Source organism: Lonchura striata, chromosome 24 (assembly GCF_046129695.1).
Source record: "Lonchura striata isolate bLonStr1 chromosome 24, bLonStr1.mat, whole genome shotgun sequence".
Taxonomy (NCBI): Eukaryota; Metazoa; Chordata; class Aves; order Passeriformes; family Estrildidae; genus Lonchura; species Lonchura striata.
In genome coordinates, this window is record NC_134626.1 from 3,652,083 (window position 1) to 3,665,446 (window position 13,364).

The 13,364-nt window shown below is 49.5% G+C and overlaps 1 protein-coding gene across 1 annotated transcript in view; it reads left to right on the plus strand.

Moving 5' to 3' along the window:
• Positions 1-13,364, plus strand: part of PRDM16 (PR/SET domain 16) — a 298,172-nt gene that overhangs the window by 267,420 nt on the left and 17,388 nt on the right. The window contains exons 7-10 of the mRNA XM_021534304.2: positions 2,326-2,473; positions 3,669-3,822; positions 7,485-8,886; positions 12,368-12,452. Coding sequence (XP_021389979.2) covers positions 2,326-2,473; positions 3,669-3,822; positions 7,485-8,886; positions 12,368-12,452 — 1,789 coding nt within the window. The remainder of the gene's footprint in view (positions 1-2,325; positions 2,474-3,668; positions 3,823-7,484; positions 8,887-12,367; positions 12,453-13,364) is intronic.

Below are 13,364 nucleotides of genomic sequence, written 5' to 3' on the forward strand. Positions count from 1 at the left end.
AAATAAATGCTTTGCTAATCCCAGTAGGTACTTGCCTCTAAACAGCATATTAGCTTGTCCATATTTGCTGGAAATAAACTCATAAATCACAGTTAACAGGAGCATATTTTGGATGTGCATATGAATGGTTTGTGTTACTCTGTGTGTGTTAAAAATCTGGTCATTTTAAGAGCACCATTTCTTGAGCAAAATGAGTATTGCTGCTTTCAAACCAGTGGGTTGGCAGTCTATGAGGGGCATGTCCATGAATATGAATTATTTAGCTGGGATCAGGGCTGGTGCTCCAAGGGAGGAGTTTTGGGTGCTGAGTGACCAAGAATGACACAATTCCTGGGATCCCCATGCCCTCAGCTCACTGGAAATGCCCAGGGAGTATCTTCCCTGTGGCACCTAAAGAAGACTGGCAGGATTTTCCAGTAGTGTTCAGCTTTAGTGTTTCTCTAAAAATACAGCCATGTTTTAAAGTTCTGTAGGAATGGTTTCATATCCATGGGTGGGGGCATCAGGCAAGAGCAGATTCCATGTGAGCTGGGGTTTTTTTAGAATTCACAGTAAGAGTAGTGGCTGTAACTCCTGTTAACCTGCCCAAAGGAAGGAAAGGATGAAGATTTCCTTCCCTTGATTCTCAGGACTGGCCTGAAAATGTGCAGGATTCCTGGTCTGAGAGAATCAGGATTTCTGGCCTGGGATGTACAGGATTTCTGGCCTCAGAGATATGAGATTTAAGGTCTCAGAGGTGCAGAATTCCTGGGCAGAGAGGTGCAGGATTTAATGTCTGCAAGGTGCAGGGTTTAAGGCTTGAATTGTGCAGGATTTCTGTCCGAGAGGAGCAGGATTCTCGGCCCAAGATGTGCAGGATTCCTGGCCTGACATGCAGGATTTAAGGTTTGAGAGATGCAGGATCCCAACATGAGAGGTGCAGGATTCCTGGCAGCGAGGTGCAGGATTTAAAGTCTGAGATGTGCAGGATTCCCTGCATGAGAGGTGCAGGATTCCTGGGCAGAGAGATGCAGGATTTAAAGTCTGAGATGTGCAGGATTCCCTGCATGAGAGGTGCAGGATTCCTGGCAGCGAGGTGCAGGATTTAAAGTCTGAGAGGTGCAGGATTCCCTGCATGAGAGGTGCAGGATTCCTGGGCAGGGAGGTGCAGGATTTAAAGTCTGAGAGGTGCAGGATTCCTGGGCAGGGAGGTGCAGGTTTCCCATGGCACAGGGCACTGGAGCACCAGGTGCCACCCCTGCCATGAACCTGTGCCAGCAGCCACTCGGGATTGCCATCATCCCCCCATTCTGGACACGCTGCCAGTTGGCAGAAGGTGAAATTGCTGAGTGAAGTAATCAAAGATGTCTGACATTTAGAAGTGAAACGTGTTTGCACCTTATCATGTTTCTCCCCAACGGTGAGTCCCTCTGTTCTGGGAAGCCGTGGGCCAGCTGCCCGTGAAAATGGACACATGAGAGGCTCAGCAGCAGCAAATATCTTTTCTTTCCCTGGGGGGATGCCGCAGAAGTTTTGGTCACAAAGTGCCCATTTTTCCTCCCAGGGATCTGTAGGGTCATGGCTGAGTTTACTTTTCTTTTCCCCCTTGAGAATGGACTCAGGTATTTATAAGAAGTAGCATAAAACACAGCATCATTTTCAGGCAGAACAGAGCATCTTCCACCAGTGAAATAAATCTCAAAAACCTTAAATGGTGTGTGGGTGTCATTGCCCTTCTCACAGTTGAGGGGCTGGGAACACAAACCCTGTGAGGGACAACTGAGGGAGCTGGGGGTGTTTAGCCTGGAGAAAAGGAGACTCAGGGATAATCTTATCCTTCTCTACAACTCCTGAAAGGTGGCTGTGCTCAGCTGGGGTTGGGCTCTTGCTCAGGCAGCACTGACAGAACCAGAGGACACAGTCTCAAGCTGCATCAAGGGAAATAGAGATTGAATATTAGGAAAAAGTTTTTTTACAGAAAGGGTGATAAAGTTCTGGAATGGCCTGCCTGAGGAGGTGGTGGAGTCCCCATCCCTGGGTGTGTTTAACAAAGCCTGGATGTGGCACTGGGTGCCACGGTTGAGTTGAGCTGTTGGGACTGGGTTGGACTTGATGATCTTGAAGGTCTCTTCCAACCTGGAGATTCTGTGAATTCTGTGAATTCTTTCTGTGATTCTGTGAATTCTGTGAGCTGCTCCCTTCCTGCTCTGAGGCACGCAGAAACTGGAAAACCCCCAGGCCCCACAGCTGCGTCTTTGTCACCCTCTCTGTCACCTCTCTGGGTCTCAGACCTGCCTCAGTGCCTGCTTTGGGTGGTCTGAAGGTCAGCCTGTGTCTCTTTCCCAGCCTGGAGCAGCACATGGTGATCCACACCGAGGAGAGGGAGTACAAGTGTGACCAGTGTCCCAAGGCTTTCAACTGGAAATCCAACCTGATTCGTCACCAAATGTCTCACGACAGTGGGAAACGGTTTGAATGTGAAAACTGTGTGAAGGTACAGTGAGGACACGGTCAGCCTGGGGGACTCACCTGGAGGAGGGTGCTGGGAGCTGGGGGTGCAGGACACAGTGTCAATAGTGGGATTCACCTGGGAGAGGACACTGGGATTTGAGGAAGAGGGTGCAGGACAGTTTCCATGGGGGGATTCACCTGGAGAGGACAATGGGACCTGGGCAAGGGCTGCAGGGGATGGGTGGCCTGTGGTGGCCCAGAGCAGGGTGATACAGGGAGAGGTGACCCCACTGTCCCTGTCCCAGAGATGTCCTCATTGTCCTGGGCATCCCACTGGGGGTGTGGAGCTCAACCCTCTTACGACCTACTCCCCTTTGGTCACTCCCAGCTGGGTACTGGGGTGGTGGTGAGGGCTGTACTGGGCAGATGAGGGTGAGCAAAGGCCTGTCCAACCATGAGCACAACACACTCGAGGAGGTGCCACAGACCTTTCCAACCATGAGCACTTGAGGAGGTGCCATAGACCTGTCAGTCCATGAAGACCACACACTTGGGGAGATGCCACAGACCTGTCCAACCATGAGCACTTGAGGAGGTGCCATAGACCTGTCAGTCCATGAAGACCACACACTTGGGGAGATGCCACAGACCTGTCCAACCATGAGCACCACACACTCAGGGAGGTACCACAGACCTTTCCAACCATGAGCACTTGAGGAGGTGCCACAGACCTGTCCAACCATGAATACCACACACTCGAGGAGGTGCCACAGACCCATCAAACCACGGACACTCGAGGAGGTGCCACAGACCCATCAAACCATGGACACTTGAGGAGGTGCCACAGACCTGTCCAGTCATGAGCACCACACACTTGGGGAGGTGCCACAGACCTGTCCAACCATGATCACTACACACCTGGGGAGGTGCCACAGACCTGTCCAACCATGATCACTACACACCTGGGGAGATGCCACAGACCTGTCCAACCATGATCACTACACACCTGGGGAGATGCCACAGACCTGTCCAGCCAGGAGCAGCCCACACTCAGGGAGCTGCCACAGCCTGGCAGAGCACAAACGGAGCTCTTTCATGACCTGTCCCCACCTGTCCACCCCGCGCTCCTCAAGCCATGAGCAGCACTGAAGAAAAAACCCAAACAAAATAAGTTTTTCACACCTAGGCTCTTCTCCTCGTGCTTTTGCCCCACTCCTGAAGGCGTTTTCTCCCCGCAGGTGTTTACGGACCCCAGCAACCTCCAGCGGCACATCCGCTCGCAGCACGTGGGGGCGCGGGCCCACGCCTGCCCCGACTGCGGCAAGACCTTCGCCACCTCCTCGGGCCTCAAGCAGCACAAGCACATCCACAGCACTGTCAAACCTTTCATATGTAAGTTGTCACGGCCATCACCAGCCCGGCGCTGGCTGTAATTGCAGGGATCCTGCAGGGGCCCCCCAGCCCTCCCATCCCCGGCCGCTGTAATTTTATAGCTCAGAGCACAAGATGATTTTTTTTTCCTTCTTTTTTTTTTTTTTTTGCATGCTCCCTGTTTTTTCAGTAAACATTCGTGGCAGTTTTTGACTTTCTTGACAAGTTAAAAGCTGAGTCTCTCAGCGGTCACAGCGATGCCATTTTCTCATATCTTTTCTTTCTCTCGTCTTTTTTTGCCTTAATCGCTTTCGAATGTTCCTGTTGGTGACATAAATAAATAGCTGGCACAGCCTGATCGAAATGTTTTACAGGGGTGCCTCAAATCCTGGAGCCGTTGTAAAGAACTTGGAATAATCACAGAGATGAGAAGGTGTTTTTTAAAAAGAAAGCTTTTTCTTCTCTATTTACTGCATGTTTCATCTAGATAATGCTGGGAGCCAAATAAACAGCAGATGAACTGTGTCCTCAGTGCTCTCCTTGGTGGGATATTTCCAGAAGGGCATTTTCCCCGGAGAGCCACCCATCTCAGCCCTTGTCATTCCCAGGGCTGTATATTTTTTTAATTGACACAGCACCCATTGGGTTTGGATAACTGTGCAGGGAGGTGGATGGTGTCACAACAAAGCTCCAGGAACTTTAGGGATCACTTCCTGACACTTCAGAACACGTTGCTCAGGCATGGGCCCGGATCTGGGTTTGATTCCAGGCTTTGATGTTACAACAGGGAAGCCACTGAACCCACTCCTGCCTTTTTTCCCCTGTTGGAATAATCGAAACAGCATGCAGAAATATCCTGGGAGACTCATTTCATTAATGTCCCGAGATAATCAGTGTCCTGAGATAATCAGCTGGGTGCCAGCAGAGGAAGAAGAAACGCTCCTCTCGCTCACTTTGCTGCAATCTTTCACTGGGCACATGAAAGGGATAATTTGACTCCCAGGATTGCTGCAGGGAGATGAGGGATTTCTCCTCATAATCTCTTCACTCTCACCTCATCAGAATTAGGGAGCTGTCAGACCAAATCAGAGTGTGGAGCAACTGCAGAGGGATCCTGCCTGGTCAGATGTGTCAGGTTGTTTTGTCCATCAATGTGGAATCCATTAACAACTTCAAATCTACCTGGCAGGATTCACCAGAACGTTGGTTCTTCTTTTTCCCTGTTAAATGGAAGAAAAGTGTGTTTGTGTTTAATTTTTTTACAATATTATATTTGGCTTTCAAAAGACCCCAAACCTGTAACTTTATAACTGCAGAAATCAGGAGGGCAAGAGAGGCCGTTGCACATGGAATTACTAAATCATTGGATAACTGGAGATTTAACAGAATTCTTCCAGTTTTCCTTATTTTAGAAGGCTTATGGGAGTTCTCAGAGCTCTAGCACTTCTCTTTAGGGAATTTTGTACAGTATTTATATATCTAGCAAAAATTCTTGGGGGAAAAAATGGAAGAATCCTGGAATCATAGAATGGTTAGAGTTGGAAAAAATCCTCTGAGATCATCAAGTCCAACCCTTAACCCAGCACTGCTGTGCTCAGCACTAAACCATGTTCCTAAGTGCCACATCCACAGGTTTTTTGAGCAATTCCAGGCATGGTGATTACTGATTACCTCGGGAAAAAAAGCAGAGATTGCTGTATTTAAAAGACTATAATGGAAATAAAATTCAGTAGTGCTGAATTGTCATGGAAAATAAATTCAGTAGTGCTTCTTTTAAGAACTCTATTTGGATATTTTTTTAAGAAAACACTTTAAAATGGAGTAAAAAAGCCAAATAAATCTTTTCCTTGCAATTATAAGGTAGCTGAAATAATACTTACAACAGCCATAAAACTCTGTGTATGCACTAAGAGCAATTCAGGAGACCTGATCCGAGATTTTAAAGTTACTAGGATTGGCTCAATAATAATCCAAATAATCCAAAAATTAGGATTGGCTCAAACATCCAAACTCTTGTGATTACTTTCTTGTCCTGTTTGTGTTTCCCTGCAGCTCTGGGCTGTGTCAGGGCCCAACAATGAAATACTCTGGGGACAGACAGTGCATCCTAAATTTACAGTGCAGTCAGAAAGCAGAGCCTTCAGTGACACTCCTTTGGATTTTGGGGTGCTCATCTGAACTGAAATGTCAAATTCATTGACTTTTATCCATCTCTGCTTTGAATTTCAATTGGAATTTGTTATATTATAGTATTTTCAGAGCTGCTAGTGAAATACTCTCCCACCAGTCATTCGATATTCAAGCACTGAAGGAAATCCTAAAGATTTAGGAGAAAATACAGGGGAAATCCTGCTCACACGCACCTAGCAGTAAATCTGGGAGGAGGGAAGGAGCACTGAGCAGTCTCTGAGCTGCAGTCAGAACCTGGATTCATGTCCTTGCCTGTCCAACCCCAAACAATGTCCTTCCCCTGCTTTGTCTCAGTTTCCCTGCTCACAAAAGGGTGATAACAGCAGTTCCCCGGGGGAAGGAGTGTGTTAGCTCACCACCACATTTATTCCCATGTTGAAAGAGGCACCATAATAAAGAGTCACAGTGTTCTGATGTGTAGAAAAGTTTGGGGTGAGATTTCTGTCTAGCTTTGCTCTGTTTCTTCCACAGCAGCAAGTCTGGAGGTGAAAAGGGGGTCATAAAAGTCCATGTTTTGAAAGCTTGGTATTTACAGGTTGTTAGAGAAAACGCTGATGTGGCTTCAGTCAGCGGGGCAGGGGTGTGGGGCTGATTTAATGGATTAAAAAAGAGATCCCAGTCCTGGCAGAAGCCAGGCCTGGCTGGCAGGGGATTTATAGAGCATCCCCCTGCAGGGGTTAGGTACCACTGAGGGCATTAAGGAAGGGCAGGTTTGATTAAACGAGGCAAAGTTCTTCTCCCTCCGGCCCTCAGTGCTTCCTGCCATGCTAGGACTAATGGGAAGCAGATGAGCTGGGATAAATAGATGTTATCATTAGAAATGAATGATTAGGGCAAAGATGTTCTGAGGGGAGTGGAGCATCTTCCCTCTGCATTTGGGCTGAGAGATTTCTTCAGCCTGGAGAAGGTTGTGTGGAGGTCTCACAGCACCTTCCAGGATCTGATGGGGTGACAGGGGAGGTGGAGAGGGACTTCAGAGTGACAGGACAAGGGGGAATGCATTCAAACTGAAAGAGGGGGAATTTAAATCGGATATACAGAAGAATTCTTCTCTGTGAGACTGGCAAGACCTTGGCACAGGCTGTCCAGAGAAGCTGTGGCTGTCTGTGGATCCCTGGTAGTCTCCAAGGCCAGGTTGGACAGGGCTTTGAGCAGCCTGGAACAGTGGAAGGGGGTGGGATGAGATGGGCTTTATGCCCTTCCCAACCAAACCATTCTGCGATTCCATGATAATCTTTCCTGAAAATTCCCCCAAACTTTGAGCAGAGGTAGCACACCCCCTCAGATTTCTGTGGATCGAGAGATTCTCCAGGACGAGCTTCATCCAAAGGGAAAGGCGGTGATGTTCCACTGCTCTCCCCTCTCCTGCCCTCGGGGAAGGGAGATCCCAGGGCAGCGGTGTGGGGGCGGGCTGGTGGATCCCAGGGCGGATCCCTGCTGTTTTCCTGTTAATTTCATATGGCTTTTGTTGTTGGTTCCTGTTGACGCTTTAGGTGAGGTCTGTCACAAATCCTACACGCAGTTCTCCAACCTGTGCCGCCACAAGCGGATGCACGCGGACTGCCGCACCCAGATCAAGTGCAAGGACTGCGGGCAGATGTTCAGCACTACCTCCTCCCTCAACAAGCACCGGCGCTTCTGCGAGGGCAAGAACCATTACAGCCCCACCGGCATCTTCGCCCCTGGCCTCCCCCTCACGCCCAGCTCCATGATGGACAAATCCAAGCCCTCTCCCAACCTCAACCACGCCAGCCTGGGCTTTAACGAGTATTTCCCGTCCCGCCCGCACCCCGGTGGGATCCCGTTCTCTCCAGCCCCTCCAGCCTTCCCCGCCCTCACCCCGGGATTCCCGGGGATTTTTCCGCCTTCTCTGTACCCCAGGCCCCCCTTGTTGCCACCCACGCAACTGCTCAAAAGTCCCCTCAACCACACTCCGGACGCGAAGCTCCCCAGCCCCCTCGGGAACCCGGCGTTGCCCCTGATCTCCGCAGTGAGCAACAGCAACCAGGCTCCTTCAGGGGAGGAGAAATGTGAAAGCAGCCTGGAAAACTCCTACCTGGAGAAGCTAAAAGCCAGGAACAGTGACATGTCCGATGGCAGTGACTTTGAGGATGTCAATACAACCACGGGCACGGATCTGGACACCACGACTGGCACCGGCTCTGACCTGGACAGTGACGCAGAGAGTGACAGGGACAAAACGAAAGACAAGAGCAAACAAATGGAGACCAAGCCAGATTTTGTCAGCAGCTCGGTGTCTGCCAGTTCCACCAACACCACGAGCGAGATCCCTCTCTTCTATTCTCAGCATTCCTTCTTTCCTCCCCCCGAGGAGCACCTGCTGCCCACCACGGGCGCTGCCAATGACTCTATTAAAGCTATCGCCTCCATCGCAGAGAAGTATTTTGGGCCTGGCTTTATGGGGATGCAGGAGAAAAAGATGGGTTCGCTCCCGTATCATTCCATGTTCCCTTTCCAGTTCCTCCCCAATTTCCCTCACTCCCTCTACCCTTTCACGGAGCGGGCCCTCAATCACAACTTGCTGGTCAAGGCAGAACCAAAGTCACCCAGGGACCTCCACAAAGTCGGTGGCACCAGCTCAGAGTCCCCCTTCGATCTCACCACGAAGTCAAAAGAGATTAAGCCAATCCTGCCGCCCCCCAAGGTCCTCCCAGCCCCGTCCTCAGGGGAGGAGCAGCCACTGGATCTGAGCATTGGCAACCGCATCCGAGCCAGCCAGAACGGAGGGAGAGAGCCACGGAAAAACCACATTTATGGGGAGAGGAAGCTGATGGCAAGTGAGGTCTTACCTAAGATTTCCCAGTCCCAGCTGCCTCAGCAGCCTTCCCTGCACTACGCTAAGCCATCGCCCTTTTTCATGGACCCCATCTACAGGTATTAACATACCCTGCCTTAAGCCTTTTCCTAACCAGCTCCTTTTCCAGCTGACAGCACACCCTGAGGCAGGGGAAGTTGGTTGGGAAGAACAGTTGAGTATCTCCTGTTGTTGTCTGTACTTCTCCACACACTGAATTTCCTGAATGGAAAGGCCTGAGTAATTGCAAGGAGCCCTCATAATCAGTGTGTAAAGAACACATCCTTATTTTGATAAAGAAGAAACTTGACCTATTTAAGGACTCTCCCACGAGCCATCGCTAAGATGGCACTTCTGCTGGAGAGATTCCAGAGGTTTGATTTGATAAGAATGCAGAGTTCAGATTGCCTTGGAGCCCTGGGCTCTCATGGCTTGGGAATGAGTCAGGAGCCCTGGGAGCCTGGAAATGCAGCTCTCCCACTGACTGACTCCAGGGCCTTTTGTGAGGCACTTCACCTTTCTTTCTCCCTCTCTCCCTTTTCCTTTCTAATGCCTTTTCTTGGGTTTTTTTCCATTCGGAGGAGCTGCTGGTGCAGACCCAACCTGCCGAAACATGTTACTCTTGGAGTAACAAGTACTGTGTAAACACATGGTAGCGTGTTACTACCCAGATCTCTCCCAGATACATTTCTCACAGATTTATCTTTCTTGGGAGATAACAAGGCCTTTCTGGTGTCACTTGAACAGATGGTCCTGAGGAGGGCCTGATGCGTTACGTCAGAATGAGCTGAACATGGAAGGCGTGTGTAGAGCAGGCTGGGTGAAGTTATCCAAATGTCAGCTAAACTTCCAGAAGGAATCAATTCAGGAGGAAGCAAAAAGGGAAGACTTTGGCCTCTTGTTGCTTGAGAGCTTTTTATAAAACCTGTTCCCAAAGGAAAACTATTATAACTTTGTGGTGAGGGTAACAGTAAATTTGTGTTACCCACCTGGGCATTGCCCTTGGGTAAGGTGGACATGGCACGTTTGCTATTAGCAAAGCCCAGTGAAAAGATACGTCCTGAACTAGTTTGATTTAGAAATTAACACATCTAAATTAGCTATTACCAGGTCTAAATGCTCCACAGCATCCATCTGGATACATGTGCTTGTCCTGGAGCGCTCCTGGATTCAGTTCATGGAGGTGAATGTTCTGTCCTTGCATTCCTTGTGCCGAATGCCTGGTGGTCCTTGCTGTGCCCAGCCGGCTGGAAGGTTAATGTCTGTTCTCCTGCAGGATCTGCCATGTCCCTGGTGCTGGAAAGCCTCAGACCCACCGTGGTGTGACGGTGGGATGGGTGCTCGGAGGGCTGCGAGCACCACGACAGCCCAGATGTCACCGCCGGCCGCTGTTGCAGGGCTGATAACTGTGGGAAAAAGTGATGTCAGTGTCTGGCCAGGCCAAGGAGCTGTCGGCTGGGATGAGGATTAGTGAGCCCTCACTGCTGGCTAAATGAGTGTCTCTGGCTCTGCCAGCTCACGGGGGTGATGTGCCCACACCGTGCCATCTGGGGTGGGGACACCTCCCAGCTCAAGAGGTGCCATGTCCTGCCTGACACCCACCGTGGCCACCTCCTCCTGGAGAAATCAGACATGGTGTGAACAGTGTTTGTAAAAAGTACTCCTGGGGGGAAAAAAAAAAATCAATAAATGGGATAGAAAGGCAAAAGAATCCTTGTAGGGTCCTTCCACCTCTGGGCATTCTCAGCAGGAATGCTGAAATAACACGGCTTGGAAAAACTGCTGCCAATTAAAACAGCGGCCTCGGGAAAACCGTAAAGGCCCAGAAGACAGATGGAAGTGAAGGATGGGGGCATCGTTCGTTGCATTCCATGGGATGCACATAGTTTTAGTCATGTGTTAAAATAGAAAGTCAGCGGTGGCGTTGCTTGCGAATCAGACTTCTGATGTAATGAGCGAAACAGCCCAGCTTCCAAGTCCCAGCTTGAAAAATATGGAAATATTTTGTTTCTAAACTTCCCTTTATCAGACTCTCTCACATCATTTGGCTCCTTCATTTTTTTCTCCCAAAGGCCACTTAAATCCTTGACATTTTCTCCTGGTGATATAATTTAATGCGGCCAGACAGTCTGAAATGGGGGCAGTTTTTAGCTCAGCCCGTGGGGGTGACGTTCTCAGGCACTGGGCTGAAACGATCTTAATCCTCCAGGCACTGCGGAATTCGGCTCTGACGGGGACGCTGGGACCTTGTGTTTCCATTCCCGGTGCTGGGACATGGCAGAGCTGGGGAAATGCTGCCAATTCACCAGATTTTACGCACATGGAGCAGGCAGGGCTCTCCCCAGATGGCTCTGCTGGGATCAGGGATGTTCCTTTGGGCATTTCAGCAAATCTGGGCTGGTCAGAAGGGCTCAGGGAGCAACTCTTTACTTATTCTTTGGTTTTTCTGGCAACTCAGACCCATAAAAGCATGCACCTTCCAAAGCCCCCTAATTCTGACTGCATTTCCAATCCAGCTCTTCTCTTTCCCTCTACCCAAGAAAAATTAAATGCAGATTAAGCACAGTTCGCTGACTGCACTCGGCAGGGCTCTTCTTTAAACTCTTTGGTAATTTGATCCACACACCAATCAGCTGAAATGCAGCAAAAATAATTTGCTCTCAATTTATGCTAGACTAATGTAGTTGAAATCACTCTTACTCTTGGATTTCTGCTGGTTTAGCTGGATGGACTCAATTCCAACAGTTTAAAGATGCAGCTGTGTTTGTTGGAGTTACTTCCTTAACACTTTTTTTCCTTAGAGGACATCTCAGTTTGTCTTTTTGGTGATTCCACACCCCCGTTTCCCTACAAGTAGAATATTTTGTGGAAGCAAAGCCAATATTTTCAAAAATAGGAGCCTCACTTTAGGGTCATTTCTGCATCTCTAATGCTTAAGCATGAAATATTTGAGTGGGCCAAGGTGATATCAGAAGAACTCAGGTTTCTGAGCCACTTCAGAATTCTCCCACCAATCCCTCACTTTTTAAATCGTTGTCCACATGGGCTTGCCAGAGAAACTCAATGCAAATTATGTCTCAGCTGCGAGGGAGGAAACAAATATGAAACACCTAATGATTTCAGCACGCTTGGGGCTGCCGAGTCTGGCCCAGTGTTAACTCTTCAGATAAATGCAAACTCTCAAACTTTTTTTCCATGCAGGGGCTGCCTGCTGTGGACCCTGGAGCTTCTCCTGCTCAGACAGTTTTGCTCTAAATGCAAGGTTTTCCATGACCTTTCACAATAGCAGAGGTTTATAAACCACTGCAGCAGAGCAGGAGCAAAATGTTTTCTCAGTCATCAGCCTGAAAGCTAAAAATAATACTGCCCAAAGCAGGGGATTCGTGTTCATATTCTTTCCAGCACTTTTTGCGGGGCAATTGTGCATCAGAATCTGTAGTGTCCAGGAGAAGAGGGTGTAAGACATTTGTGTAAGAGAATAACTTGTGTGTAAATTCAGCAGAGCGTGGCTGTGTGGGGCTCCCTGTGAGGTATGTAACCCTCTGTGTTGTTGTCCAGCAGGGTGGAGAAGCGGAAGGTGACAGACCCCGTGGGTGCCCTCAAGGAGAAGTACCTGCGACCCTCCCCGCTGCTTTTTCACCCCCAGGTAACAGCAGTGGCACTGCTGATGGAATGCTGGGGTGGAGCTGGTGCACACTGGGATCACTGGGATCACTGGGATCACTGGGATCACTGGGATCACTGGGATCACTGGGATCAGGCTCCTCCTCATCCAAGGGCCTGACTGGAAACTCCACTGTTTTCCACTAGTTCCTTCCAGAACACATTTAATTCACAGGCTGAGGATGATGGCAGCTGTGCTTTGCTGTTTCCTTTGCATCACCAGAAAAACAGGGATGAGGTCTGGGCAGCTCATAGGCTCTGCCAAACTCCTCTTCCACAGCCCACAGTGCCTGGGTGGTTTTTCCTTTTGGAACACCTTGGGGGTGTCATTTGCAGTGGTACAAGGTGGAGAAGGACTGCCCAGCCCCAAGGCAGCAGCATTCCTGAATTTCCCACATCAGGAGGAGTGTGTGGAAGTGCCGGGCTGTGGGTTCAGCTGTGCGTGTGACAGTCCCCAGCTATCCCCATCCCTCCTGCGGCGCCCAGGCTGGGATCCCAGCTCCGTGCTCCTCATTGTGCTCTCCTTTATATTCACAAGCATTGTTCTGCCCTGATAATGTTTCCCACCTTAGATAAATAACTCGCAGGTTTGTGAAATCTGGGTCCTGGTTGCTTTCACAGCTAAACTTAGTTCCCGCATTGTTTCGCACCAGCCTCAGAGTTTGGTTAATAACTTCCCCCGATTTTTCCTTCATCCAGGCTGGATAATGGTGACAGGCTGGCCAGGAACATCCTGTGTTTGTGTGACTTAGAATAGTGGGGATATCTGCCTGTAAAGAATCTGATAGCAGGGAGGAGCCAGCATGGCAAAGCAACCCAAGGAGACGATGAGAAACATTCAGACCCCAAGCAGGAGCAAGCTCTGGGTGGAAGGTTGTTGACATTGTTCCTGAAA